Raw genomic sequence first — 27,664 nt, 5'->3', positions numbered from 1 at the left:
TCCTGGAATAAAAGGGACAAAAAGTTGCAAAATGTAAAATAAAAAAAAAGTAGGGATGGGCCGAGGGGATGTTACTACACGCGCGCAGGTTGTGTCGCTTGTCCGAGCAAAACGATGAGGGGAAACACTGTTTGTGTTTATCCTGGGCCCTAGCGTAATGAGCGGAAGTGGCGTCTGTGAGTCAGGGGCCCGCTGCCAGATGAGTCAGGCAGGTACGGCGAATCCGTATAAATAGAGGAGAGGCCAGACTCGAAGAAGTAGGGATCGGAGAGACTTCTCCACAGGACAGCTGACTGACTGCTCGACGCCTGTCAGAAGCGACTCCAAGCATGCAGAGCCTCCCGTGTCTGCTGCTGCTGCTCTGCGCAGCCGGCTCCCGCGCCTTCCCCGCAGCGTCGGACTCGGGCTCCGAAGAGAGCGATACCCAGCGTGCTGAGGTGAGCGCTTTATCCCGTTCAGTGCGTTTCAGGGGGCTGCAATGGGCTCCTTTACCCCCTCTCAGGCTCTACGTGTGGGCAGCGAAAGGTCTACTTGGCGTGTAGTGGTGGCGTCCTCCATCTAGGCCCTGGTGTTACTGCACCTGCTGCACTCAAAATAGGTACCTACAAGCCTACAAGTACCTGCAACGCCCCCCTCTGCCGGGGCCTCAGTGCAAGGATTGGGGAAGCGAGGATGCTATCCATGGCTCTTAATGCAAGCTAGGAAAGTAACCCCCATGATCCTATTAAGGTGGTGAAATACAAGCAGAATTCAGGGTCTTGGCGCCACTGCACCATCTGCACCATTGATAGCTAAGCACCGAGAATTAGCAGTTTACACAGCAAATCAGAAATCCTATGAACCCTTCCCACATTTGACAGGAGAGAGTGTGGCTGTCATTTCGCCTTGTATATTCGGATAACTTTGACCTGCTCCTTTAAAAAATGTGTGGATAGCATTTCTGGGAGCTTACCAATGAAATATGCCGATATCTGAGACATATGAATTCCATTCGTGAAAAGCCATTATTTCCAAGAAACTTAACATTGGTTCCATTTCTATTTAGTGCACAATAACTGCATTTTTGAACGTATTGAATTATATTGGTCTACAGAGAAGAGCCCAATACATTTCCAGTAGTGATTTTTGTGTTCGTTATTTATTCGCATGCTCATCAATAATATTTTAATATACGGTGTGCCCATAATTAGAAGTTATACTGTACTGTCTACTTTTTCCTTAGGCAGTAACTATACACTGCATAAAATCCCTAAAACAGTACCAAGCACCTGTATATTGCTGGTCAGAGACGAGTTCTCTGATGATATGACACCAAGAGCCCATTGGTTTTATAAGGTCAGAGAAATCTAATGTTACTTGCTATGTAATAACGTGTAATGCAGCCTGCGTGGAGAACATGCGAAGTGCGCATGACGATTTGGCCGGCCTGAGATGGTCAACCAAACTGTCATGTGCACTGATGACAGTGCATGCTACTCCGCAGGGGTGCCTGTTGTTCCCCTGGCCCCGCCCCCAAGACTGCGGGACACAAAATAAAATGATGATAAACCATGGTGGAGCCGCCGCTGATTATGACAACAAAACCTCAAATTTAATAAGTTATTACAATTGAGCAGCTATGTCATTTCATTATCACAGGTGACTATGAATATGACAACTCTGCAGTAATAATGAAATTAGAGACCTGTTTTTATACTGCGATTACAGGCTCCCGTGTAATATATCTTGGCTATGTATCGTTGTAGCAGTACATCCTATTGATGAACGTTCCACCGAGGCCAGTCGCATTTTCAATAGCTCCCTCGATCCAAGCATGCGCGGCGTGTTGTCCCTCATCATTTAACAGTAACTGTTTGGAGGCAAAGACTGAAGAGTGATTTGCGGGTTGTCAGTGTGATGGTCTTTTAGAATAGCAAGGCCATGTTCTTATTACAGATGAGCAGTGAGGTCACAAAAAAATGTAGTTAGGTCTATGTGAACTAGATTTTTTTCTGGATATTGCAGGCTCACAGGTTTTCAAATTGTATATTAATTTTGTGATTAACAGCACAATCTTGCACTTAGTTTTCTGTCTTCCTCGTTCTCCTGGGGTTTAAAATGCAGTCATAACAGACCGTCTCAGTTTGTGTCATTTTACAATTGGTACCCGATGTCATGGGTGGGGCTTTCAATCGCGTGGCCTCTTTCTTTTTCCAGGCATATCTGAAAAGATTCTACGACCTGGACACTGAGAAGAAGCAATTCAACAGGAAGAATGGCAGTCCTTTCTCAGAGAAGCTCCGTGAAATGCAGCAATTCTTTGGGCTGGAAGTGACTGGAAGGCTGGACTCTGAGACCTTGGAAGTGATGGAGAAGCCCAGGTGTGGGGTGAGCGACGTCGCACGCTACAGTATCACCCCAGGCCGCCCAGTTTGGAAAACTACAGACATAACTTACAGGTACAGTTGCAATAAAGTAATCCAAGAATTAGGAACTATGCTACATATTCCACAGGCATGGCAGGGCTAATACTCTCCTTGGCTTTCTTTCCAAGGATCGTAAACTACACTCCTGACATGGCACAGGCTGATGTGGACGCGGCCATTCATCGAGCGCTCAATGTCTGGGCTGAGGTGACCCCGCTGAAGTTCACCAGGCTGTACGAGGGCACCGCAGATATCATGATCTCTTTTGCAGCGGGAGGTAGGTTAAAGAATTGTGAGCCAAAGAAATCCCATTCATTGACATCATTTAGGATTTGCCAGTGAAAACAACTGCTATCCCTATGTTGCCCTTGGTACCAGTGGGCTCAGCCATGGCTCAGTATTGATACCCCTGGTCTCAGAGATCATACATGCAGAAGAAGGAACAGAAAGTAGGCAGCGCTCTTAGAGCTATGGTTACTTTCTGTAGTTCCTGGTCAATCTCCTTCCTTTAGAGCTTTAGCAACAAATCGAAGACAATGAAGTTGCAGAAGGTAGAACAAAGGGACAACCTTGTGATGATGCCATTAGAGATTAAATAGTGTGTGATATTACTTCTGTTACCCCAGGGATTTTGGTGAATCAATATCCTCGCTATCACTGTGGTCTTTAGAGTAAACAATACTGTAACATACACGTTGTTTATTCTTTGTTCATCCTTTAAAAATGGCAGTTGAAAGCCCCTCTGACAGCTGTTGCCACACAAAACTGATTGTGGTAAACCCTCAACCCAAGGATTCATGCTTCTCTCCAGACACAAGTTGCTCAAACCCACACACTACCTCCTGTTCAAGAACATGTTCACAGGGTTAAGGTTACGGACTGGGTGGGGCTTAACATGCAAGGCTTTGTACACAATTCATATTTAATATTCTCAGACACATAAGGGGGTCATTAATTCAGCAGAGGTTAAGGGAATGTTGTTTTACAGACCACAAGTTGTTGGATTTTCCACAAAGCAGATACAATCACTCATTAACCATGTATTCATATTATTTAAGTGCATTTGCAGAGTGAGAATGGGGAGGCACCCCTTCCTATTTAAATGAGATCTGAGGATGGGATTTCTTCATAAAAAACATATTTTCCTTAAGTTTAAAATAACAGTTAAATGGCTGAATAGCCATTTGCCTCTTATTTCTACAAGCAGACTGTTCCACTTGTTGGAAATTCTGCATGTGTACATAAAATGCATGTCCTGGAAATCTACTATTGTAATTTTCTAACAGTCCTTCTGGGATTCTTTCTGAATCGGAGCAGATCAGAGTACATTTCTGATTTCCCACAGGCCTTTTGATAATCTGGCACACAGCTAAGTAGAGTAATTTGTGTGATATGGTACTCAAGAATAAATAAGGCCCAAATGTTTATAGAGTGCATAGCGTGGCTAGAAAAGGACCACTCAGATATGGTTTGTAATAAAAACGTATTTTGTACTTCTGTAAATGCTCAGCTCATGTCACTAAAATCATTTAAATTCTGTAGATCATGCTGATAATTCTCCCTTTGATGGACCCGATGGACTTTTGGCTCACGCCTTTGAACCCGGCAAAGGCATTGGTGGAGATGCACACTTCGATGAAGATGAAAGGTGGACAAAGGGATCAGAAAGTAGGTACAAACTAAGCATGGTCTACACTGCAAAATGTTCTCTGAGAGACTATATTTTAATTTTTATCTTAAAAAAGATGACTTGCTCATCTACTTAAACTATCAATTAGAAAGTGTGAAAGTAATTGTATTCTATAAAGCTGTTTGCAATACAACATTAGGAAGCATTATCACATTTATGATTAAATCAAATATTTTTGCTCAATAATGCTCATCATTCCACACAATTGTACAAATAAAGCTACATTCACACCTTTTTTACTTCAAAAGACAAATTCTATATTCATATCATAGGTCAGTCTAACTAATTTGAGAAATCACTGCGACCCACCTCACAATGTCCACATCACTGTCACCTTGCCATTGAAAATATCCAGATCTTTTTACAAGTCTGTTTACCAGGTTTTATTCCACTGGACAGATTTTATTCTCTTTACTCAGGTTCTGATTAATAACATTGATTAAAACGTTTACAGATCCAACACCTCGTCTGGGGAAGTACGCGCTGTATAAATACATTTTACATAAAACTATACTTGCAGATCTGCTCAGAGTTTGTTTGATGTTTACTACTCTTGTTGAGGGAGTGGAGGGGTGTCATGACTCACTCAAGATTCTGCCTATTGAAAGCAGTGGCCCCTGCCCACATGTATGAAAGGTGCTGAATACCATATTGAACTTATTGGGCAAAGCATTTTCCCTCTTCTATCCCTCAACTATCCTTCTCAATCCAAATAACTGATTAATATCCACCACTCAAATTACTTTCATATTTCACTATACTAATTCATCACTAATCCTTATGGGTTCCGGAGTAGCGTGCTACTCACCAAGAAAGGGCTTCAACACCCTATTAGGGGTAACAAGCACTATATATAAATTCTAACCTATTTTCCCTCTTCTATCCCTCCGCTATCCTTCTCAATCCAAATAACTTACTAATATCCACCACTTAAATTACTTTCATATTTCACTATACTTATTCACTGGTAATCCTTATGGGTTCCGGAGTAGCGTGCTACTCGCCAAGAAAGTGCTTCAACACCCCATTAGGGGTAACAAGCGCTATATAAATGCTAAACATTTCCCCTCTTCTATCCCTCCGCTATCCTTCTCAATCCAAATAACAGACTAATATCCACTACTCAAACTACTTTCATATTTCGCTATACTAATTTACCACTAATCCTTTATTGGTTCCGGAGTAGTGTGCTACTAGTCGAAAAAAGCGCTTTAACACCCAATCAGCGGTAGCAAGCGCTATATAATTGCAAACCTTTTTCCCTCTTCTATCCCTTTGCTATTTTTCTGAATCCAAATAACTGACTAACCTATCCATCACTCAAATTACTTTCATATTTCACTATACTAACTCAACACTAATCCTTCATGGGTTCCGGAGTAGTTGTGCTACTTGCCGAAAAAGTGCTTCAACGCCTCATCAGGGGGGTAGTAAGCGCTATGTAATTGCAATTACAATACAATACAATATACATACTTCATTTTACACTCAATTATAAAGTTCATTCATATACATTATTTGCTTGTTTTTTGTGGGCAGGATTGGTGGTGAGCATTTATTTATAGTCAAGCAAGGAAATCATCTGCAGTAACTCTTAGAAAAAAATAGAGTTTACTATCTAGATAATTCTGCGAATCGTATCCCTTCTGGCATGATCAACATAATGTAAAATGATGATACATAGTGATATGGTTTGTATATCTCACCTAGTAACCTTGAGAATAAAATTCCAAGACATGTTTCTCCATCACCTGACCTGTGTCTTACTTTCATAGGATATAACCTGTTCCTCGTGGCTGCTCATGAGTTTGGTCACTCTCTCGGTCTCTCTCATTCCAATGACGCTGGTGCTCTGATGTACCCAACCTACTCCAGCACCGACCCTGACGAGTTCAGGCTTCCCCAGGATGATATTAATGGAATCCAGTCCCTCTATGGTGAGTCAAAATTCTCCTTCACAAGTTCCCTTTGCAATGATAAGTCTGTAAAAAGCCAATGTTCTCTTATGTTAGGAGCGTTAAATGTTTTCACTTCATGCATTTATTGTGTAACATGTTTCATGCTTGTTATCAATTAAGTGTCGGTGTATAGTTGTATGCCAGACTATCGAGGAAGCAAATATTGTGAAACAAAATATTGTGGAAATAAGTATACAAAAGTATAGATTCACTCTTCTTAGCTCAACATCCGCATACCTCAAAGATATATATTGTCAGTGTTCACGTGTGGAGTTAAATTGAGTAAACCTGTTCTTACCTATGTATACTTAAATTCAAATTGTTTTGGCTCTCTATAAGTCCACAATACTTTGTATCACCTTAATTTTCTCATGATATTTTGGTAATTTACATTCTATGGTTGTTATCATTGCCAATGAATGTTGGTTTGTGCATATTTATAAACATGTTTTGACTATTTGGTAGTAAAACATAAGCACGTATAGTTAGCTGTTAAAGAGTTCACTAAACAGAAGATGGTCTACATGCATGCTCTGCCGGTGTGGTTCACACAGTTAATTTGAATGAAGCAGCTACACTAATTTTGATGCTTAAACCGTGTAGAAGTCATTATTACTAGCAGTTGCTTAGTTCACACATACTTTTTTTTAAATTTTGTAATCCCTGAACCTCCTAACTGTGTTTATAACACTGTTACTCATTCCAGTGTCCACAGAGAGGGATACAAAATTTCCAAAGTCCATTTGGCCCTCTGCAATGGTTGCAAATAGCATTGCACACTCTGTGTTAATGTGGTAATTTAGTGATCTAATACTGCTACAATATATCCTGTTGACAAACGTTTGTCTGACCTGCAATTCGAGGACACATTTCTAATAGAATTGCATTTCACAATAGTGTTTCTTGGGTAAGTGGGGGAAATAATGGGAAAACATGAAATAGTGAACATCACTGGTGAAAGGGATATAAATATTCACTACTATATTCTTCATTTCCGTTGCCCAGTCTTTCCATCATGATATCCAAAAGAGCACTGATGATGATTCTCTTGGCGTTATATAGAAATGTAAAATAATCTATTAAACTTATTGTTTAGGGAACAAGTAATGTACATTGTACTTGTTAAATGGAAAGGCTAGCTAAAATCCACCCAGAACATGGTACGCATAGTACACCAGTCAAAACCATTAATTATATTATAAGCCAGCATGAATCAAGTAATTTTTTTCAGGAAGATGTGCATCTGCTACCTAGACTTGAAAATGATTTCATATATTTGCACAACAAAAACACTTATAATTGAATATGATTGGTTAAGCGTATAGGCGTCTATTGATTAGGAGCCTATATGCTTCTTTTAATAACCTAAAAATGTACTTTCAGAGCCAACCCCCAGTAACAAATCAATAGTCATGGTTAGAGAGATGAACAGACACATTGATGTTGTTACAGCTCAAAAAAAAGTATGACACAAAAAATACTTTTAGGTGTCTGCCAACACCATCTCATAATATACAATGGAAAAAGTACAGTACACCACTTAGTTCACACTTATGTTTAACTGACTGTTTCAGGAGAATCAGAAAATCCAGTTCAACCAACAGGTCCCACTACCCCATCAATCTGTGATACGAAGGTGATCTTCGATGCTGTTGTTACACTGCGTGGAGAAATGTTGTTCTTCAAAGAAAGGTATGTCACACAATTAGCAAAAACTGCTAGTTCTAATAATGTCTGTGGTCTACCGATGTACATTTACATTTCTTACATCCAACCATGACATTGTTTTTAAATTAGGTTCTTCTGGCGCCGTCATGCACAATACCCAGAGGCTGAACTTCATTTTATCAAATCTTTCTGGTCATCTCTGCCTTCTGATATTGACGCTGCCTATGAAAATCCTGAAAAAGATGAAGTTCTCATTTTTAAAGGTAAGGCCAGATATACGTTTATGTTCCTCTCTCTTGTGACATTATCAGCTTTAGTAAAAGATGGAATGATGATTGTATCTTACTAAATGGAAGTAGGTAGTATTGGTCTACAACAAATATTGCATTTACTACATTGCTTACCACCACATTGTCAAGTTAGGTATGCAAATACTATTCATAACTTCACATTTCTTACCAAGACATCTTACAATTGAGTTTTTACGTCAATATGATGGATGCAATATTTTTGTCATGCTATGTAAGACCTGCAGTATAGGGAAGGTATACCATGATGACATTTATTGCTTTCTTGTGAAGTTTAAGGGCTCTTTTCTTGCAGATTTGCCTAACAAGTCTTTAATGTGTTTGATAGAATTAATTTGTGCAGTCAGCTATTTAATCTCCAATATTGCAATGGTTATGTGTATTCTCCTTTCTTTACAGGATTGAAGTACTGGGCACTCAATGGCTACGATGTTGTGCAGGGCTATCCAAAAAATATCAATACTCTGGGATTCCCAACAACTGTAAAGAAAATTGATGCTGCAGTTCATAATGAAGAAACTGGGAAAACATTCTTCTTTGTAGGAAACAAGTACTGGAGGTATGAACCCATAAAATTGTGTTTATATACCTGTAGGGCAGACATATAGGTTTTGCATATGTGAATCTGTCCAATTCACAGTACTAAATAAACATATTTCAAAAGTTTTGCAGGACACATTTGCTCTAGTACTGAATATGAATAGAGTAAAAGGGGTGGTAACAATAGTCACAAAGACAGCCTAATTTGCAGTATTGTGAGAAAATGTATATCACCAAGAAGACTGACTCTGGTAATATATACCCCTTCCCCAAAAAAGTAGTACAATAACATATGTACAAAACAGGGAATTATGAAAAATAGTGCATTTTTATAGCACAGACCAAATCTGAATAGTTTCTCAGACCAGACTCTCACACATCTCTATAAAAATCATGAATACACTCCTTATACAAATATTTCTCTGTTTAGAATAGATTTACTTCTTTTATGAGATTAAAATATTGCTTGGAGTGCTCATGGAAATGTCCAAAAATCATAGCTTTTCATGAGTTCTATTACAGATTCTCGAGAATTTTCCAGCAAATGCACATTACGCATTGGTTAGTATTGTTCGCTTGTGTATTTTTCCAAGTGACAAGTTCCCTTCTAAACTCCTTTAAATATAGGGGTAGTGGTCCCCAAACCTTTGCCTTCCAAGAAAGAGTTTACCATATGCTTCCACGGGGGGAATAACCAAGGTAATAATAACCTGAAATTGAGGTGCATTTTGCCACATTTAATGTTCTGTAAAGAACAAACAGTTCTACGTCAAATAATGAGCTGCTAGCGATTTCACTGTCCGAGAAATGGTTCTGTATCAATATATTGATTTTGTTTATTAAAATCTTATTTTCAATCTTCTCTGTTCAGTTATGATGAAAGTAGCCGTACCATGGACCAAGGTTTCCCGAAACAGACAGTAAATGACTTTCCAGGAATTGGCCAGAAGGTCCACGCTGTATTTCTATCAAATGGTAAGAGTTTATTCCTTATGTGATTTCCCCTTATGCATCTTCCTGTGTAAGTTATGATATGCAGACAGAGTAATCTTTCATGCTAAAAATTAAATTGTGCTATATGGCTTTTTCGGATCTAAGGAAATATGAAATGCTATAAGATCATTTATACAAAAACCGGAATAACACAAAACCAGTTGGTACAGTAGAAAAATTGAGTTTGCGAAAACCACTAGCATCTAAGCTGTAACTAACTTGTGCATCACCTAAAGAATTACTCGCCCTTTAAGTTCAGGAAGGCTAACAAACATGGCATCTCCTCATCTGAGATAGGCACAAGAATTTGCAATTTCGTATAGTGCGTGAAAATAAAGACAATCACATACGGTTCTGGAAAAGTAGCAACATGTCTATGTGTTCATTGTTATCCTCAAGTCAATGTTACCGTTAAACTGTATGTTCCCCCTGTAGTTAATGCACCAAGTCAGTACTTGGATACTTGCAGAAGGTTTAAGCTTTCGTATTTGCACACAACCTGAACTAAATTGAACTTAGGGAAACTAAACTAAAGTAAACTTATGAACTGAATTTAACTTAACTGAACGACTCCCAAGATATAGAGAGATTGCCTGATGCTTCAGTCCGTAATATATTCTAGTCTCTAATATAATTTTTTATCTTTCAATGCAGGATCCCTCTACTTCTTCAGTGGAAAGTACCAGCTTGAATTCAGCATGAAGTCTAAGAGAGTGATGCGGGTCTTAAGGAACAACAGCTGGTTGGGATGTCAAGAAGCATAAAGTTCTGAAATGAAGATCGAGTCACAGCAAATTGCTATGGTCACTAACCACACACATGCTCTTACACATTCAACCAGCTCTACACACACACCATGCACAATTGCATGCGTACATGCACACATGTGCACACACGTGCGCATAGAAACACATACATATGTCTATGTGAAAAAGTGCCTTGTGCGAGTTTACATTTTTAAATTATCTTAAAAGTTCTCTTTAAAAATAAACTGTGAAACAGAGCCAAAAACTGTTAAAGAAGGGATTTTTTCCATGAAAATTTGAATGTCCCAAGCAACATATTGCCACCCATACTCAAACCGAGGTAACTCATTGCAATCACCGTCTCTCAACATGAAGTATTGACTTCTTGAAGGCTGCTGACTGTAGATATATATGTACATAGCCATTCAGTTTAAGTATGTTCCACTCCACCTACATAATGCAAGTTCTGAAGCAGTTTTATTGTAAAATGTGTATATGTTCTAAGTTATTATATAATAAAGTATTTATATTTTAACACACAACTTTGTCTCTCTTGCAATTAATAATTGCTCTGCAACACGTATGTAGACAAGGCCCGAAAAACCTATGTAACAAATACGTTGAAAGTAATCTCCAGCTCTTTAATTTTTTTTATCTTCATCAATCCTTTGTTAACTTTCAGCATCCAGTTTTTATTTGAGCATTTTTGTTTATGCATGTATGTAAATATGTGGATTTATAGAGCACCAACTTAGACACAAAATAGTGGAGTGTCTTGGAGGGGGAGAGGTATACATTAAACACAGTGGTATGACAAGGTGAATGTGTTGCAAGGTAGTGGATTGGGTTTGCCCTCTCATTGCCACTGTACTAGAGAAATAAAACAGCACCAGGCCCAAATATGCCACCCACTGTCAGCTGTTGTTTGTTTCCCAATCAGAAGGGAAATATCTTGCAGTTTGGGCTGTGCTGTTCCTAATGCATCAGGGCCAAGCCTGATTTTGTCTGGAATGACACAGTGGGCAAAAATAATGAACTGGAATGCAGCCTAGAGTTACTGCCAAGGGCTTAGATTAATTTAAGCATTCAACCCATCCCTTTTTTCTCTGTAATAGGACCATAACCATCTTGAAAAATGAAAGACATAATGTAATCAATGAAAGTATTTTTTTTCTGAAAAAGTGAAGGCGCCAAGCCCTTAGTCTTTTCTGCGGCTAAAAAGGCCGTCGTCATCGAGCCCTACTTGATGTATTTGATTAATGAAGTGTATATCTGATCACTAGATAGCTCATCTTTCAGGAGGGAGGCCTTTTCTGCAATTTACAATAATCATAATTTCCCAAGTTTTTGGGTAGGATATTTTTGTCCAAATTCCAGAGGATAATTAAATGGCAACGAGCTTTAGAGTAGGGAACCTTGAATAATAATGGGATCAGCACATGAGTCACCCTCTGTATCCTTCCAATGTTTTCATATAATATAAGTAATATTTACATTGGTAAAATCATGTGGGTCGTTTCATCCCTGTTCCCTGGTGCAGGGACTCAAGACGTTAAGATGTTCCGTCTCTTGCATGGGCCAATGTTTCCATGTGTAGAATGGGACAGCGGCTTAACACTGAGAAGGCTCAAAATGCACACCTGTATAATGCTTATTACTGAAGGGGTCAGACATCTGTCTGCAGTCATATCTGTTGGGTTAAATAGTGACAACTGACAAAAGGGATGGTGTCAGAGCCAATGCAAATTATTTTCAAATTAGTAAAAATATTTCTCCTTGATATAACAAAGTAACAAGAAAAATATGAGAGCCTCAGATGTCCATATTGAATGTCAGGACCCACAATTATAAACACTGGGTCTGTTCATAATCTTGCTTGAATGGGCATACGAAATACATTTCTTTTGGCATAATATATGTAGCTTTGACATACTCTGGTTTACCCATTACCCAGTAAACTGGGAGTACATTTCTGCATGTGTTTTAGATATGCCGGAAAATTTAGAGTTCATTCCTCAGGATGCCAGTACCCACACAGCCACTTCAGATACGCTTGCTTGTTTCTCATTAGGCATGTCTACTTCCTACACATTTTGGGATCCCCCTGTTTTTTCAGCCCTGCTTGACAGATCACTCTCAAACTTTCCAGGAAAGAGCTGAGGTGTTATGTTAATAAATCTTGATATGGCGAGCAACTCATCCCTGAAGGGACATCTCAGCGCATCAGGTGCAGGTGTAGGTGGGAATGCAGCAGTTAAAATAGACATGTTTTAAAATCTGACGGGCTAGGGCAAGTGCAAATGAACAAAGGGAGTATGTTCCAGTGGAACGGGGTCAGATAGGAGCAGGCTCGGCCAGCCTATTTAGTGGTGTAAATTTGTCTTGAACGTAGGAGAAGCTTGTTGCTTGATTGTAGGTTTCTGCTTGGTATGTAAGAGGTGAGCCTAGATTGGAGATATTTAGGGCATAACCATAATAGGGAATTAATGAGTGAGGCAGAGCAGTTTGAAAAGGGCTCTCTTCCGAATAGGTAGCCAGTGTAATGTCCTGCGTATGGGGGTTGACGAGGATCTTGGAGACAGGTTGTTTACGAGTCGTGCCGCAGTGTTTTGGACGACCTGTAATTTTGACACCAGGGCTCCCTTGGAAGCAAGGAGCAGGGCATTGCCGTAGTCAAGGCGGCTATTGACTAGAGCCTGGGTGAGTGTTCTGTGTGAGCTTGGGGAAGCCATCTGAAGATTTATTTCAGCAGACGCATAATGCCAAAGCAAGTTCTGCATGTTGAGGTAATCTGGTCTTGCATTGATAACTGATCAACCAAGATTATACCTAGTTTTTTTGCTATCCTAGTGGATAGGGGAGCAGGACCCAGCTCTGCTGGCCACCAGTCATCTGTCCAAAAACGCTGTGCTTTGCAAACAGTAGTATAGCTGGAGACAGTTACAAGACATCCAGATGGCTTTCTCCTTCATACAGATGGAGAATCTCAGTTTGACCTTTTCGATATCCTGCCCAAACATAATAACTAATTGGGTATCGTCTGCATATGAAAATGTTTCGAACCAAAAGGATTTTATTACTTGGGCAAGGGGGGCTACATAGATATTAAAAAGTGTAGGGCTTAAGGAAGAGCCCTGAGGGACTCCTTTCACATAGTGGAATAGTCCTAGACTGGAATGTGCCCATGGAGACCATTTAAGCCCTGTCGTTGAGAATGTCTACCAGTCAGTTCAGGGCTTTTCCTTGGATGCCTATCTGTTGGAGGCGCTGTACCGAAATTGGGTGCAGAGGGTATTGAATACAGCTGACAGATCCAACATAACCAGCATGGCTGGGTGTTGATCATCCCGGGAAAGTCTGATGGTATCAACTACTGCAAGAAGAGCAGTCTCAGTGCTGTGTACAGGTCCAAAACCTGACTGAGATATGCCCAGCAGGCTGTTGCTCTCAAGATAAGCTGTGAGTTGTTTGTTTACATGGGTCTCTGGCATTTTAACTAACAAGGACAGGAAAGATATGGGCTTACAGTTCGAGGGGGTCATTGGGATTTGCGTTTGGCTTTTTCAGGATTGGTGTTACTTGGACAGCTTTCCATTGTTTCGGGACTGTGGCTGGGGTCAATGATTTGTTACATAGTGAGGTGATGTTAGGGGAAAGCAGTGGGGCAGGACGTGTGAGGATTTTTGGTGAACAAGGGTCTTCGAAAGATCCAGATTTTACTTTAGTAAGTAGGTCCTGCATTTGGGTTTGTGAAATAGGCTTGAAGTTGTATAATACTCTTGTATTACAGTGATGTGTTTTGTCTGTGGGTAAGTTAGCTGTGACTTGGAAGTTATTGCAGATGGTATTGATTTTTGTTTGAAAATAAGTTTCCAGTGTGTCGCAGAATAGTTGGGAGGCTAGGATGTTCAAGAAACAAGCCTGTGGTTTAACAAAGGGTTTTTCTATTTTGAATAGTTCTTTAGAGGAATTGCCTGCCTGACCAGTTTGTAGAGTGATGTGTTGTCTACGTGCTGTCTATATATTGGTATGGTAGACACATGAGGCGTCTTTGAATAGTTGGCTGCCAATAGAATTTTTGTATACCCTCCAGTTGCGCTTGAGCCTTTGACAGTAAGATTTAGCCGTGTTTAATTTGCCCGTGTACCAGGGGCACTAAGTCTGAACAGTGGCGGGTCCTCTACTAATGTGGAGGAGCGTCGCCCCACTGCTGCTGTGCAGCAGTAAAGGAAAGTAAAAATAAAATGATAATAACATGATGTTATTATCATTTTATTCTTGCCTGCTGTGGCAGCATGAGGGTGAGGTGGTGCTGCTCTGCTGACAGAGCAGAGGAGGAGTGGTGGACACACTAAAGTGCACATGATGCTTTGACCGGCCCTCTCTGGCCCGCCCAACAGTCATGCGCACTTTAGCATGTTCTCCATGCAGGCTGCATAACACCCTGCATGGCAGTGCCGGCCCGTGTAGGGCGTTTTACCGGGGCGGTGACGTGGCGCAGAGGAGGGGCAGGGTGGAGGGTTGCAAAATGCGGCATACGGCCGATTTCAGGTAAGTTACGAAAAAAAATAATACTGCAGCGCGCGCAACGAAATTCGTTTTATTAATTTTTTTCGTAACTTACCTGAAATCGGCCGTATGCCGCATTTTGCAACCCCCCACCCTGCCCCTCCTCTGCGCCACGTCACCGCCCCGGTAAAACGCCCTACACGGGCCGGCACTGCTGCATGGAGAACCTGCCCAGGCCCCTATTCCCCGTCTGAGCGCCGTACCACGGGGACCACGCTCAGACCAATCACAACACTGCATTGCAGCATTGTGATTGGCTCAGGGGAGCCTGGCTACTTCCTGTTCAGCAGAGGAGAGACAACATGGGACAGAGCGGCGAGGAGGTAAGTGAATTTTTCTTTACAATTATACCACCTTACCCCCTCACCCTCCTTCCCCACAACCCCAGATCCATGCTGCCCGCCACTGGGTCTGAAACCTTTTTTTGACAGTGGTTTGTGCGGAGCCATGATCTCAAATGTAATTCAGAGAGAGTTAATGAACTGTGCAAGCGCTGAATTTATGTCATAGGAGTTGTCTGGAATGGATGTGGGAAACACTGCTTGAAGTGCATCTAAAGTGACCTGTGTCCATGGTCTTGCAGTGGCTTGGATCCCAGCCTTAGGTCTGTCAGGACCAGTCATTGTTGAGATTCAAAAGCTGAGCAAGAAGTGATCTGTACAAGTTAGTGGCAGTGGGGTGTCGAATTGGGAGTGGTTGGTCATAGAGAAGGTGAGGTCTAGAGTATGTCCAGCAGACTGAGCGGTGGTTTAACATTTCGAGATTAGTTAACAGAGTAGAGATGTCGGTGTCAGTAGCTGCATCTACGTGATAGTTAAAGTCTGCAATCAGGAGAACATTTTGTGCGGCTAGTGTGAAAGGTGCTAGTCACTCTGTCCGGTTGAAGCTGAAATCTTTATTTTGCCCATGGGGGCGATAAATAAGCGCCCTGTTCCAGGGGAGGCCATTTGGGGGATGAAGTTTAGATGTGATCATTTCGATCCAATCTGTGAGTAGGGAGTCCAGTATGTCGACTCTAATGTGGTCTTTAAATGCTATAGCTATACCTCCTCCAGTTTTGTGTTCCTTGTCTCGCCTGATTAGTTTATAGTTATCTGGGAAAGCTATAGGAATGCTGGGTAGTGCTGACTGATGGATGCAGCCATGTTTCCGTACTAAAACATAGGTCGAGTTGTGTTGAGGTAAGCAGATCACAAATTTCTATTGAGTGTTTGGGGATTGACCTAGCATTAAAGTACATACACTTGAGCGAGGAGGGGGAATTTAGTGATTTATCAGAAAGCCCAGGTGTGGGAAGAGTGGGCTTACCAGGACCTTGTGGGCTTGATTATGAGAGGGAGTATTATCGTTCCTGCTCCATCGTGCGAAAGGATTAGAAGGAGAGCAGGTGAATTTGCATTAGTGGCAAGAAAAACAACCCTTAAATGTGATAGGGAGATGGGATGTGCAATTTGAATGCTTAAATCTCAGACTAAGTTAATTCTTTATGGCTATAGTAAAAAGTGAGTGACAGAGAGGCACCTGGGTACGGAGGTGCAGGGTTCCTGGCAACAAACTGGTGTGGAATGCCCGCTGCATGTGTCCGCTGTGCGTTGGCGCCAGATTTCTAATTTATGTGCTAAGCTAGACCGTTGCAGTCCAGTAATTGGTGGCCGTCGCAGAGTAGCTGCCTCACCGCCGACACATCCTGGACTCCCTCCGTTCAGTCGGCAGTGCTGCTGGAGAAATTGCCCGGTAGTGGTTTTTAAAAAATATAGTAGATGTTGGGGCTAAAGATTGAGGAGGCATTAGCATGTTTAAAAAGTTGAGTGCTGGATGTGGGACGCCGAGTGAATGTCTTGTGCTTAAAATGCAGAGGGCAGTAGAGATACAGAGAGGAGTGAAAGGCTAGGGTTGCATGCCTGAATGAATACTAAGCGAAACCAGGTCTGTCCGCTGATGTGAATTAACTTCTTTTGGGGAGTTGTGTGAAGATTGGTCAAATGGCACCAAAGTTATAAGCAATTCCAAAAATCTATTTTCTATGACAACTAGGTCCTAACTATACCTACACTGTGGCTACCGCCCCTGTGTAATATATTTATATATACGGCAACACCAGGCGCCATTGTAGTCGATTACATTCAAAATCAATCCACCATGCCAGCTTGTTGAAGCATTTCATCTATCAAGCCTTGTTCACAGACGCCAGTCAGTCCCATGAACTGAAACCATATCTATTAAATTACACAACATAAACAAAGGACTAGTTTTGCAAAAGGGATAGGATGTGCATAATCCTATCTTGGAATGGTTCACTCTTCATATTGGACATATGTTGCTGTGAAAAACATTATTTGTAAATCTCATCAAAAACTCATTAAAAAGTGGAACATATAGCCATGATTCTGATGCCCCTCAGTTGGGAATTTCAGCAACCAAAATGTAAGCTGCCACATATAAGTACATCACTCCCACCCACAAAGCTAGCATGACCAGCATCCCTGATCAGCTTGTAGACAAACTCACAATTTCTGGTGGATCTCAGCACACCCGCAGCTAGGACACCATCAGACTGCAGATTATGTAGTGTAAAAAATTAAAAACAAGACTGCAGGCTTTTTCCTTTTATGTTCCCACGATCTGTGAAAACACCTAAGTATCCATTTATTTATTTATAGTTTTCTAAAGCGCACAGCTACCCCTAAAGGTTTTCCGGCGCTTAGCATGATGAAACAGAAGAACTATCTACTTAGAACAGCCATGTCTTCAAATCTTTGCGGAACGCAAGAAGAGAGGTACTGCCCCTGAGGGATTTGGGAAGGGAATTACACATTTTCGGACCAAGCACTGCAAAACAACGTCCTTCTATCTGGGTTATATGGAATCTTGGTACAGTGCAGAGAGCCAAGTTGTAAGTCCTCAGGGGAGGCGATGGAATGTAAGATGTCACTAGATCTTGGATGTAGTATGGCCCTGTTCTAGCTTTGGCCGTAAACATATAGCAAAGACCCTTAAATTGGATCGGGTTATAGAATGTCAGCCAGTGCAGTTCAAGAAAGAGTTGTGAAACTGAGGCATGTTTAGGAAGTTGGTACAGCCGTCTGGCCGCTGAATTCTGAACCATCTGCAGGCACCTCATGGCTGCCTGGTCTGTTTCCAAGTATAAGACATTACCATAATCAAGTGTAGATATAACTAAGGCCTGAATCACTACCTTAGGACCACCCAAATGCTGCTTCAATTAAGGAAAGAGTTGAAGGCTCACCTCTTTAAAGAACACTACATCACAAAACATTAACCATTCATGACATTGTTTACTCTCCTCTTACTCGCTAACCTTGTGCTTGTCTTTGACCATGTACCGTTCACCTCTTCATTTTGGCTAAGCTCACTCTATAGAAATATGTAGTGACCACACTTTGATTGGTAAGTGGTAGAAGCTTGTTTATTCTCAAGCATAATAGTACAGGTTCATAGTAACCTCCAGCTTCATAACTGACTCCAACTTCAGAATTTACAGTGATGTCATCACATTACACCATAGGATTTTATAATAAAAGTAGGACAATTTCCACACATCTCCCCCCCTTACAAATGAACCTATATAATTGTTGAAGAAAACAAAAACAACGAAAATAGAAAAGAATAAATACAATGGCACAATACAATATTCATTACAATTGATGAAGGAAACCTAAACAAACGTAGAAACACAAATGCAATAAAACCACTATTCCCTTGCATTTGGAATATAAACCTTACACAGATTACCTATACTCCACTCTCTTCCGTCATTCAGTTCACCACAGAACCCATCGTTTTAAATACCCTCTGCGGCTGAGAGTACTTGCTCTCACCTTTCCTGACAAAACCCATCCTCTTCGCAACAACCCAATCACCACAATACATGTCAACATCCTTCACACACTTCCTTCTATCGTAGGTCTGCTTGTTGCGCTCTTAAAACTCCTTGACCCTCTCAGCAATACACTCACGATCCACCCAAACTTGATTTTTTGTCCGCAGCCACACAGGAGACTCCTTGGTTGCAGGTTCCCTGCCCTTGAGAGCAATGAACGCGGAAACCCCAGTGACGGAATGAGGAGTTACTCTATGGGCCCACATTATCTTATCCAACTCATCTTTACACATTAATCCATTTGCCAGGGATAATTGAATGTTGCCAACAATTATTCAATTAACTCTTTCAACTAATCTATTGGCCTGTGGCCTAAATAATGCCACTCTATTATGTTTGATCCACAACTCAGCAAGGAATTTAGACATTACACTGGACGCCAATTGCACTCCATTATCAGTGACCAATGTTTTAGGAATACCCTCTTCTAAGAACACCTCCTTTAGAAACTCGATCACTTTCATGGATGTAATATTTTCAACAGGTTTGACAGTAAACCATTTACTAAGGTAGTCTACCAGAACAATCAAAAATCCGTTCCTTATACCCAACCTTTCAATTTGACCCAAATAGTCCAAAGCTAATTTCTCCCAAGGTCGATCAGGAACCTTTACACACCCCAACGGTGGTTCACGAACAACTCTACACTTATCACTGTTGCTACATGCACAGCAATCGTTGACAACCTCCTCCACTTCCCTGTCCATTTCAGGCCACCAGAAACATTGCCTTAATCATTTTTTGCTCATGCTCCGCCCTAAATGTCCTTCATGCACAAGCCTAATCAGTCTTGTTCGTAGTACCTTAGGCGGAACAATCCGATTGCATCTTAAGACTTTATGAGCTTGAACACTCAACAGATCTTTCACCTTGACGTACTGCTTCAATTCTTCACTCAAAGACGAAACATCTTGCCAACCACCACTTATCGCACATTTTAACTCTTTGTACACTTCATCAGTACTCAATGCCTGATCCCATTCTTCATGTCCCAATGACAATTCTCCATCAATAAGTGTAGACAAAGGGTCCACTTCTACCATAAAGGAAATCTTATCCTCATCAACAATAGGCATGTGCGATAGACAGTCAGCTACCACATTTGTTTTCCCCAGACAAAATCTTTCGTAAAATTCATATCCATTACCGATAACAACCACCTAGAAATTCGTGGGGTCACATTCCCCTCAAGACCCTTAGCTCCCTTAAAAATGTGTTATAAGGGCTTGTGGTCCGTCCTAAGAGTGAAGGGTAACCTCCAAAGGTAAAACCTAAAATGATTCATTGCCCAACAGCAGGCCAAGGCTTCTTTTTCTATAGCAGAATAAGACCTTTCAGCACCTTGTAGAAGACGCGATGCATACCCAATCACTCTTTCTTCATTATCAATTTTCTGAGTTAACACAGCTCCCAACCTCACATTGCTTGCATCAGTTGTTAACGTGCTCTTCATCCTGACATCAAAGTGACCTAAAGTAGGTGCACAAATCAATGATTCCTTAACAAGAATGAAAGCTGATTCACACGCCTCATTCCACTCAAACTCTGCTCCTTTCTTTAATAATGCTCTCATAGTTTTGACAATATCTGAGAAATTTGACACAAATTTAGAGCAATATTCGGCAATACCAAGGAATGATCTCAACAACTCCTTATCTCCAGGCCGTGGAGCATCAACGATTGCCCTTACAATACTTTTCTTTGGTTTTATCCCACTGGCAGAAATCTCATGTCCCAAATAATGTACTCGATCTTTCCTTAGTTGACATTTCTCCTTTTTGAAGGTTAAACCATGTTCCGCAATTCTCCTTAACACTTCAAACAACAACTCATCATGGTTTTCAAACAATTTTCACACCACTAAAATATTGTCTTGAAAACACAAGACCCCTTCAATTCCTTGGAAAATATTGGCCATTATCCTTTGGAACACCGCTGATGCTGATACCAATCTGAACAGCATTCGACAACAGCGAAAAGCACCCAGCGGTGTAACAAAGGTAGTTAAAGCTCGTGAATCCAGGTGTAAGTTCACTTGATGATAAGCTGCGGACATATCTAAAACGGAAGAAATCTTCCCACCTCCAATTACACTTAACATCTCAGTAATATTAGGAAGTGGTTGACGATCCAACCATATATTCTTATTTAGATATCTTAAATCAACACAGAGACAAATTTTATTTTCTTCCTTGGGAGCGACCACAATTGCGGCGAGCCATTCAGAGGCCTTAATGGGTTCAATGATCTTGCTATCTAACAATTCATCAATTTCCTATTGAAGTGGCTCCCTCATTAACAGTGGACTGGACCTCAGTTTATGTACCACTGGAACAGCATTCTTATTCAAAATTATACGATGTGTGAAACCTTTTAACATTCCTACCTTGTCAGTAAATACATGAGGAAACGACAACATCAATTTCCTTCCCCACTCCAAGTCAACATCATGCATACTCTCCACCACCATCACAGGCTCCTTAGCATTGGGATCAAGGACAATATTTAAGTCCTTTTGATGGCGCCACCCCAACAGGTTAGAACCATCTTCTGTCACATACACTCTACCATGTACACCATTATTCTTAAAAAATATGTTTTTCCATTCCATCCCTACGATGTTGATTCTCTTTCCTCCATAACCTACAGCTATTATCTCAGGTTGTTGTAATGTACTCATGTTACCTTTCAAATCACTTTCAAAAACATCTCTGGATATAATGGTAAATAAACTACCTGAATCTACTAACATTTTAACTTAAACATTCTCCAAAGTGATATAACAATGAGGCTCTTCAAGTTTTCCGGTGCTTTCTTTTTATTATTCTGTACAGTAAAATTATTGTTAGAGGTTTCAGTAACGATCTCACTATCCTCAATAGATAACATAATATCCTCTTGAACCTCCCCTAGATTCTCAACAATTTTCACACTAGAATGTTGTAGAGGAGATCGCATTTTTGATCTACACATCTTGGCTAGATGACCCATTTTTCCACATAACCTATATGTGACATTTCTTGCCCCACATGCACAACTTGAAGCAATATGCCCAGGACCTCTACACCTATAGCAAATAATCTTCCTTCTCTCACTTTGACCGTCTACATTAGGTTCTGCATTTTTAGCAGGTTTCTTCAATTTCACTTCTTGTACATCAAGTGCAACAACCTCTTTGTCTGTAGATTTCACATTCAATTTTCCTACATCAATTTCTTTCATCCAGACAGCAGTATTCTCCATACTTCTGGCTATCTATATTGCTTCATCCAACGTCGGGTCTAAGGATAGAAGTCTCTCTTTGACTTTTTTATCTTTGGTGCATCTTACAATTTGATAATGAATAAGAGATTCCATTAGACCTCGAAATTCACATGTCACAGCCAAACCACGTAGTGTAGCCACATAACACATAATGTCTTCATCTTGAGCTTGTGAGCGACAAAATAATTTATGTCTCTCAAAAACTACACTTAATTTAGGCGTAAAATGTTTTTCTAACATTTGTAAATACATATCATACACATTTACTGGTTGACCATCACCAATTCCTAAAGACACTTCAGAAAGGTCATCATAAATTCTCCTCCCTTCTGTTCCCAAATGGTGCAATAATATGGCCTGTCTCCTCAAAGAACCATATTTGTCTCCACCAATTGCCAACATGTAAGTAAAGAATATATTTTTCTATCTTTTCCAAGGTATGCTTGGTTCTCCAGGAACAAATAAAAAGCTAGGCAGAGCTGCCATTCCTGCAACAAATTTTAATTAATAAACTACCATAAATAACTAAAGAAATACATTTTCATAAGAAATTAAAATAACAATTTAAAATAAATATCTAAAATAATAAATTTGACAGTGGTGTTTTTCTTCACAGTTGCTTAAGTCTTGTTTCTAATTCCCAGTAGAGTAGTTTGTAAGTCTTTTCTTTGTTTTCACTTTGCTTCTTAACAAGTCGTCTTTCTGTGTATGTTGTTTTAATAGAGGGCGTTGCATTCCACGTTTATTCAGTCGTGTGGAGAAGATGGGTGAGCATCTAATAGGTTCTCTTTACATTGCGTGTGTACGGTTATATCTTTGCCAAAGCTTTCCCTTTAATAATGCACTGTTTATTTATTTCGCTAGATGAATAGTGTGTCAGCACAGAACAAGCGTCCGCTTGTGTATGTGTTACGTCAGCTCAACACAGTGGTGCCTCCACGAGCCGATAGCGCGTCAGCTCACAAGCAGCCGGTGTGCGTGCGAGCATTCGTCTCGAGCATTCAATGCGCACAGTGCCTCGTGCCCACAGCTCAAGACTAGCAATGGCCGCGCACATCTGATAGATGAAATATTAGGCAAAAATAACAAAAACAACGGAAAAAAAATATGTCCAATGAAAGCTTTCCCAACACGCTTCAAGTACCGTCAGCTTGCCCACCACAGTTGCGAAATAACTCGCTAGATAAAGGCTCAATGAAAGCTCAAGGGCAGCTGATCTAAGATTCAAAATCGTCTTAAATCTACGATATTAAAGACAAAGGGGTCTATTAGAATGTCCGGTGGATTGCCTCCGCCCGCATGGCGGTGGCAATCCACCCGACATTCTCCTCCGCTCGCATGCAATTTCCCCACTGCCATATTAGCATGGCGGGGGGGGACCCCGGCAGACGGAAAGACCGTCCGCCGGTTTTCCACCGGTCACACAGGTGACCGGTCGGAAAAGGTTTGAATATGGTGGCGGTGTCTGTTAAACACCGCCATCCATATTACAATGCATGCGGAGAAATGACTTTCCGTGGCGGCGTTGCCGCCATGGAAAGGAATGCGGATGTCGCAAAAAGGGGCCCCAGGATGTTGGGGGCTGGGCGGCACATGGGGATACCTTAGGTACCCCCCTGTATTGGTACGGACAAAGTGGCAGGCACCGTGCAGTGCCTGTCACCTTGTGCATGCCAATGCGCGACGTGAATTCCCAGCATCGTGGCGGGTGGTGCTGTGAGCCAAAAATATGTAGTGACAACGCTTCGATTGGTAAGTGGTAGAAGCTTGTTTATTCTCAAGTATAACAGTACAGCTTCATAGTAACCTACAGCTTCATAACTGACGCCAACTTCAGAACTTACAGTGATGTTATTATATTACACAATAGGATTTAATAATAGAAGTAGGCCAATTTCCACATGACACCTCTGCATTTTGGCTAAGCTCACTCTATAGAAATACCAAAGACATACATACATATCCAATATTTTCCATTATATTAGTTCATCATGCCCTAGTGTTCTTGTTCTTTCGTAAAACTGGTGTCTAGTTTATTGTCTATGATCACAACCACAATGTCCATAAAACCTATCCCGGTTCTGCTGACATTGTGTGTATATCCTAGGTTCAGTTCATTTTCAGTCAGTAGCTATGAAAACTATTTGCCCCCACTGAATCAGGTTCTTCAGTACTGCACTAGTGTGAATCTGCCAGTTCATCCAAATTGCTAACTAATTAAGGGTCCTCCTCGCATCTGCAGGTCACTTTAATTAAGAAGGGAGTTTAGATTCACAGACACTTATATAGAAACCTGAGACTCACTCATTACATGGGACTCCAAAACCTAGTCCAAGAAATGAATGGAATAACTTATCGAGTGTAAGTCACAATAGGGGCTTCCCTATATGAAGTATTTCACCTGAATTTCCTGTAATGTGGCATGGCATCCTGGCCTCAATAACCTTTCAAGATACACCTGACATGTATAGCTCTACAGGGGTCTATTTTCCCCACTCCAGCTGAGGCCATTGTTTTGATCTCAGTACCAACATTCTGGTGGTAAATTCACATGAGCTCAGCACTGGCTGGTATTGGAATATTCAGGCTCAGTCAGAGCCCTGTCACGCAACAGATAAACAATAACAATTACTAAACAACCCTGATGACACAGTCCTTTAAGACAAACAAAATGGTATCACATAGTACTGAACATCATTACCATCACATGGGCTACATTTAATTCTGTAGGTTTCCTCCTAGGTATTGAGTTTATTTGGAACATGCAAAGTTCTCCTGGGAATATGTGACTGTTTTCACTCTTTCATGGGTTTTGCTCCAAACTGTCTAGGGTAATAAAGGTCAGGCAGGCCTAGGTGTGAGCTACATTTTTCAGTGGCAGTGCAGGCAACTCTTAGAAGTCCGGAAGGGGTGGGGCATAGCCCTGAGGCTACACTTTGAAGCTCAGGAAGTCTGACTACAAACCCTCAAACCCTCCTGCTGAGGACAGCAACACCCTGCTCCCCAACCAAAGCCCTTATGTCCCTATGTCTAGAAGGAATACAGTAATCATCACAGGAGAGACATTCACAGTCATGTGACCATAAACACTAGCGGAAAGGCACATTTGGTTTAGGTAGACAATTCTTTCTAAAAGTAGCATTTTTAGAATAGCAGCTTAAAATCTGACTTTACTATTAAAGAGGATTTTTTTAAATTGCAATTGGTTTGAGTGGAAAAAGCATTTCTCTATCTGTTCCCAAACTGAAGGTATCACTTATTAAGTTTAATAAGGTAACCCAGGGAAAGACAGCCTGATAATAGTGAAAAACGACATTAAGCGCTTTTCAGTGTCAGAACATGTAAAACTTAAATACACATTTCCTAATTTTTAAATACCATGCACCCTGCTCTAGGGATGCTTGGGCCAACCTTAAGGGTGACTTATAAATATGAAATAGGAAGATTTAAGCAGGGCAGCAGGTTTATTTTTGCAGTTCGGAATGGCAGGTCAAAATTGCAGTTTAAAATTGGATTGCAGACTGCAGTGGCAGGCCAGAGACATGCTTTACATTGGCTACCTTAGTGGGTAGAAAAATATTTGCTGCTGCCCACTAGTAGCATTTATTTTACAGGTTCTGGGTACATGTGGTGCCATTTACTAGGGAATATTAGGTAAACTAAATGTGCAAATTGTGTGTATGCCAATTTTACCAGGAGAGACAACAAGCACTTTACCACTGTTTAGCAGGGGCAAAGTGCACAGAGTCATAGTGCCAACACAAATGAGCTCACCAAAACAAGGGAGTGAAGGCAAGACGTTTGGGGGAATTCAACGCCAAGGAAGTCAGGTCTAGGTTTCTTTTTTTCTCCAGTTTAGAAAACACTTTTTACAAAGGGATAAATCACTTCCCCTACATTCCACCAAATTTTGGAGTGTCCTAAATTGAAAATTGACTTAATCCTGCTTGTAACATGAGTACATCTCCAACAATTTCCAAGCTTAGAATAGTTTTAAAGAAAATTGGCCGTAACCACTAGCAAACTTATTAAAGGGGCCTCTGTTAAGCGCCTGGGTGTTTTGATGTCTTCCGCCCCACCAAATGTTCAGCATCATGTGCACTTTAGTGTGCCCACCACTTCTCCGCTGCTCTGTCAGCAGAGCAGCCCCGCCCCGCCCTCATGCTGCCGCAGCAGGGAAGAAAAAAATGATAACATTGCGTTATCATTTTCTTTTATTTTTTCTTTTATTGCTGCACAGCAGACACTCCTCCGCCTTATCGGAGGAGCTGCCACTGCCTGCATGGAGAGCATGCCCAGGCCCGAGTCCCCATCTGAGCTCAAACTACAGTCCTCAGACCAATCACAACTCTGCATTGCAGCATTGTGATTTGCTCAGGGGAGCCTATCTGCTTCCTGTAGAGCAGCAAGAAAGTGAGTGAATTTTTCTTTTTTTACAATTATACCTCTTTACCCCCTCATCCCCCCTCCCCACAACCCCAGATCCGTGCTGACTGGTTCCTTGCGATGCAGCAGACCTTTGACTAAAAATGTAATGTCTTGGTGGCTAAGTGGGCATTTTTTGTATTTCAAAAGCAAGCCACTAAAACAGGTGTTATTTCTTCAATACAAAAAAACCCCATAAATTGCACTGAGAGGCAGGGAGGTTTCTCTCTACATGAAGCGGCAATTTATGGTTTTCCTGCTTGCTCTGCCATGCCACGGAGAGCGGCCTTAGTTATGAATAATATGCATCAAAAGGCCTGCCTTCAATAGAAAGGGGACTAGTGACACTGTGACTCTGGTTGTCCTGTGGCATATTGATTGATGGCAAGACATATTTTTGGCAGAATATATGTAGCGTCGACATGCTCTGGTTTACCCATTACCCAGTACACTGGGAGTATATTTCTGCATGTGTTTTAGATATGCCGGAAAGTTCAGAGTTCATTCTTTACCCACACAGACACTTCAGATATGCTTGCTTGTTTCTCATTAGGCATGTCTATTTCCTACACAGTTTGGGATCCCCCTTTTTCTCAGCCCCTTCATGACGGATCACTCTCAAACTTTCCAGGGAAGAGCTGAGGTGTTATGTTAATAAATCGTGATATGGCGAGCAACTCATCCCTGAAGGGACATCTCAGCGCATCAGGTGCAGGTGGGAATGCAGCAGTTAAAATAGCCATGTTTTAAAATCTGATGGGCTAGGGCAAGGGCAAATGAACAAGGTAGTATGTTCCTGTGGAACGGGGTCAGATAGAAGCAGGCTCGGCCAGCGTATTTAGTGGTGTAAATTTGTCTTGAACGTAGGAGAAGCTTGTTGCTTGATGGTAGGTTCCTGCCTGTTACGTAAGGGGCGAGCCTGGATTAGAGGTATTGAGGACCTAACCATAATAGGGATTTATGAGTGAGGAAGAGCAGTTTGAAAAGAGCTCTCTTCCGAATAGGGAGCCAGTGTAGTGCCCTGTGTATGGAGGTTGATGAGGATCTTGGAGGCAGGTTGTTTACGAGTCGTGCCGCAGTGTTTTGGAGGACCTGTATGTTAGTAGGTGGTTCTGACACAATGGGCCGTCCGGATTTTTCACTTTTTGAGCACCTAATTGTTGAGCTTTTACTGTGGGGGAGCCTCATATGTTGGGA

At 41.3% G+C, this 27,664-nt stretch overlaps 1 protein-coding gene across 1 annotated transcript; it reads left to right on the top strand.

The window, feature by feature from the left end:
- The first annotated feature begins 54 nt into the window (after positions 1 to 54).
- Positions 55 to 10,850, top strand: LOC146801932 (matrix metalloproteinase-18-like). Its single transcript, XM_085621454.1, has 10 exons — positions 55 to 437; positions 2,197 to 2,438; positions 2,534 to 2,682; positions 3,948 to 4,073; positions 5,871 to 6,032; positions 7,628 to 7,745; positions 7,851 to 7,984; positions 8,429 to 8,588; positions 9,441 to 9,544; positions 10,217 to 10,850. Exons 1-10 carry the CDS (start codon positions 330 to 332, stop codon positions 10,324 to 10,326), a joined length of 1,413 nt encoding a protein of 470 aa, XP_085477580.1. The 5' UTR covers positions 55 to 329; the 3' UTR covers positions 10,327 to 10,850.
- Positions 10,851 to 27,664: the final 16,814 nt, after the last annotated feature.

The sequence above is a fragment of the Triturus cristatus genome, chromosome 8 (assembly GCF_964204655.1).
Source record: "Triturus cristatus chromosome 8, aTriCri1.1, whole genome shotgun sequence".
Lineage (NCBI taxonomy): Eukaryota > Metazoa > Chordata > Amphibia > Caudata > Salamandridae > Triturus > Triturus cristatus.
Note: the sequence above shows the minus strand (reverse complement) of the source record. Positions and strands in the feature narration are given on the sequence as shown.

Excerpts from the sequence above, each read along its gene's own strand:
- LOC146801932 (XM_085621454.1), top strand. The coding sequence starts at position 330 with ATGCAGAGCCTCCCGTGTCTGCTGCTGCTGCTCTGCGCAGCCGGCTCC. Across the intron at positions 438-2,196 it reads GCGATACCCAGCGTGCTGAG|GCATATCTGAAAAGATTCTA; the intron begins GTGAGCGCTTTA and ends TTCTTTTTCCAG. Across the intron at positions 2,683-3,947 it reads GATCTCTTTTGCAGCGGGAG|ATCATGCTGATAATTCTCCC; the intron begins GTAGGTTAAAGA and ends TAAATTCTGTAG.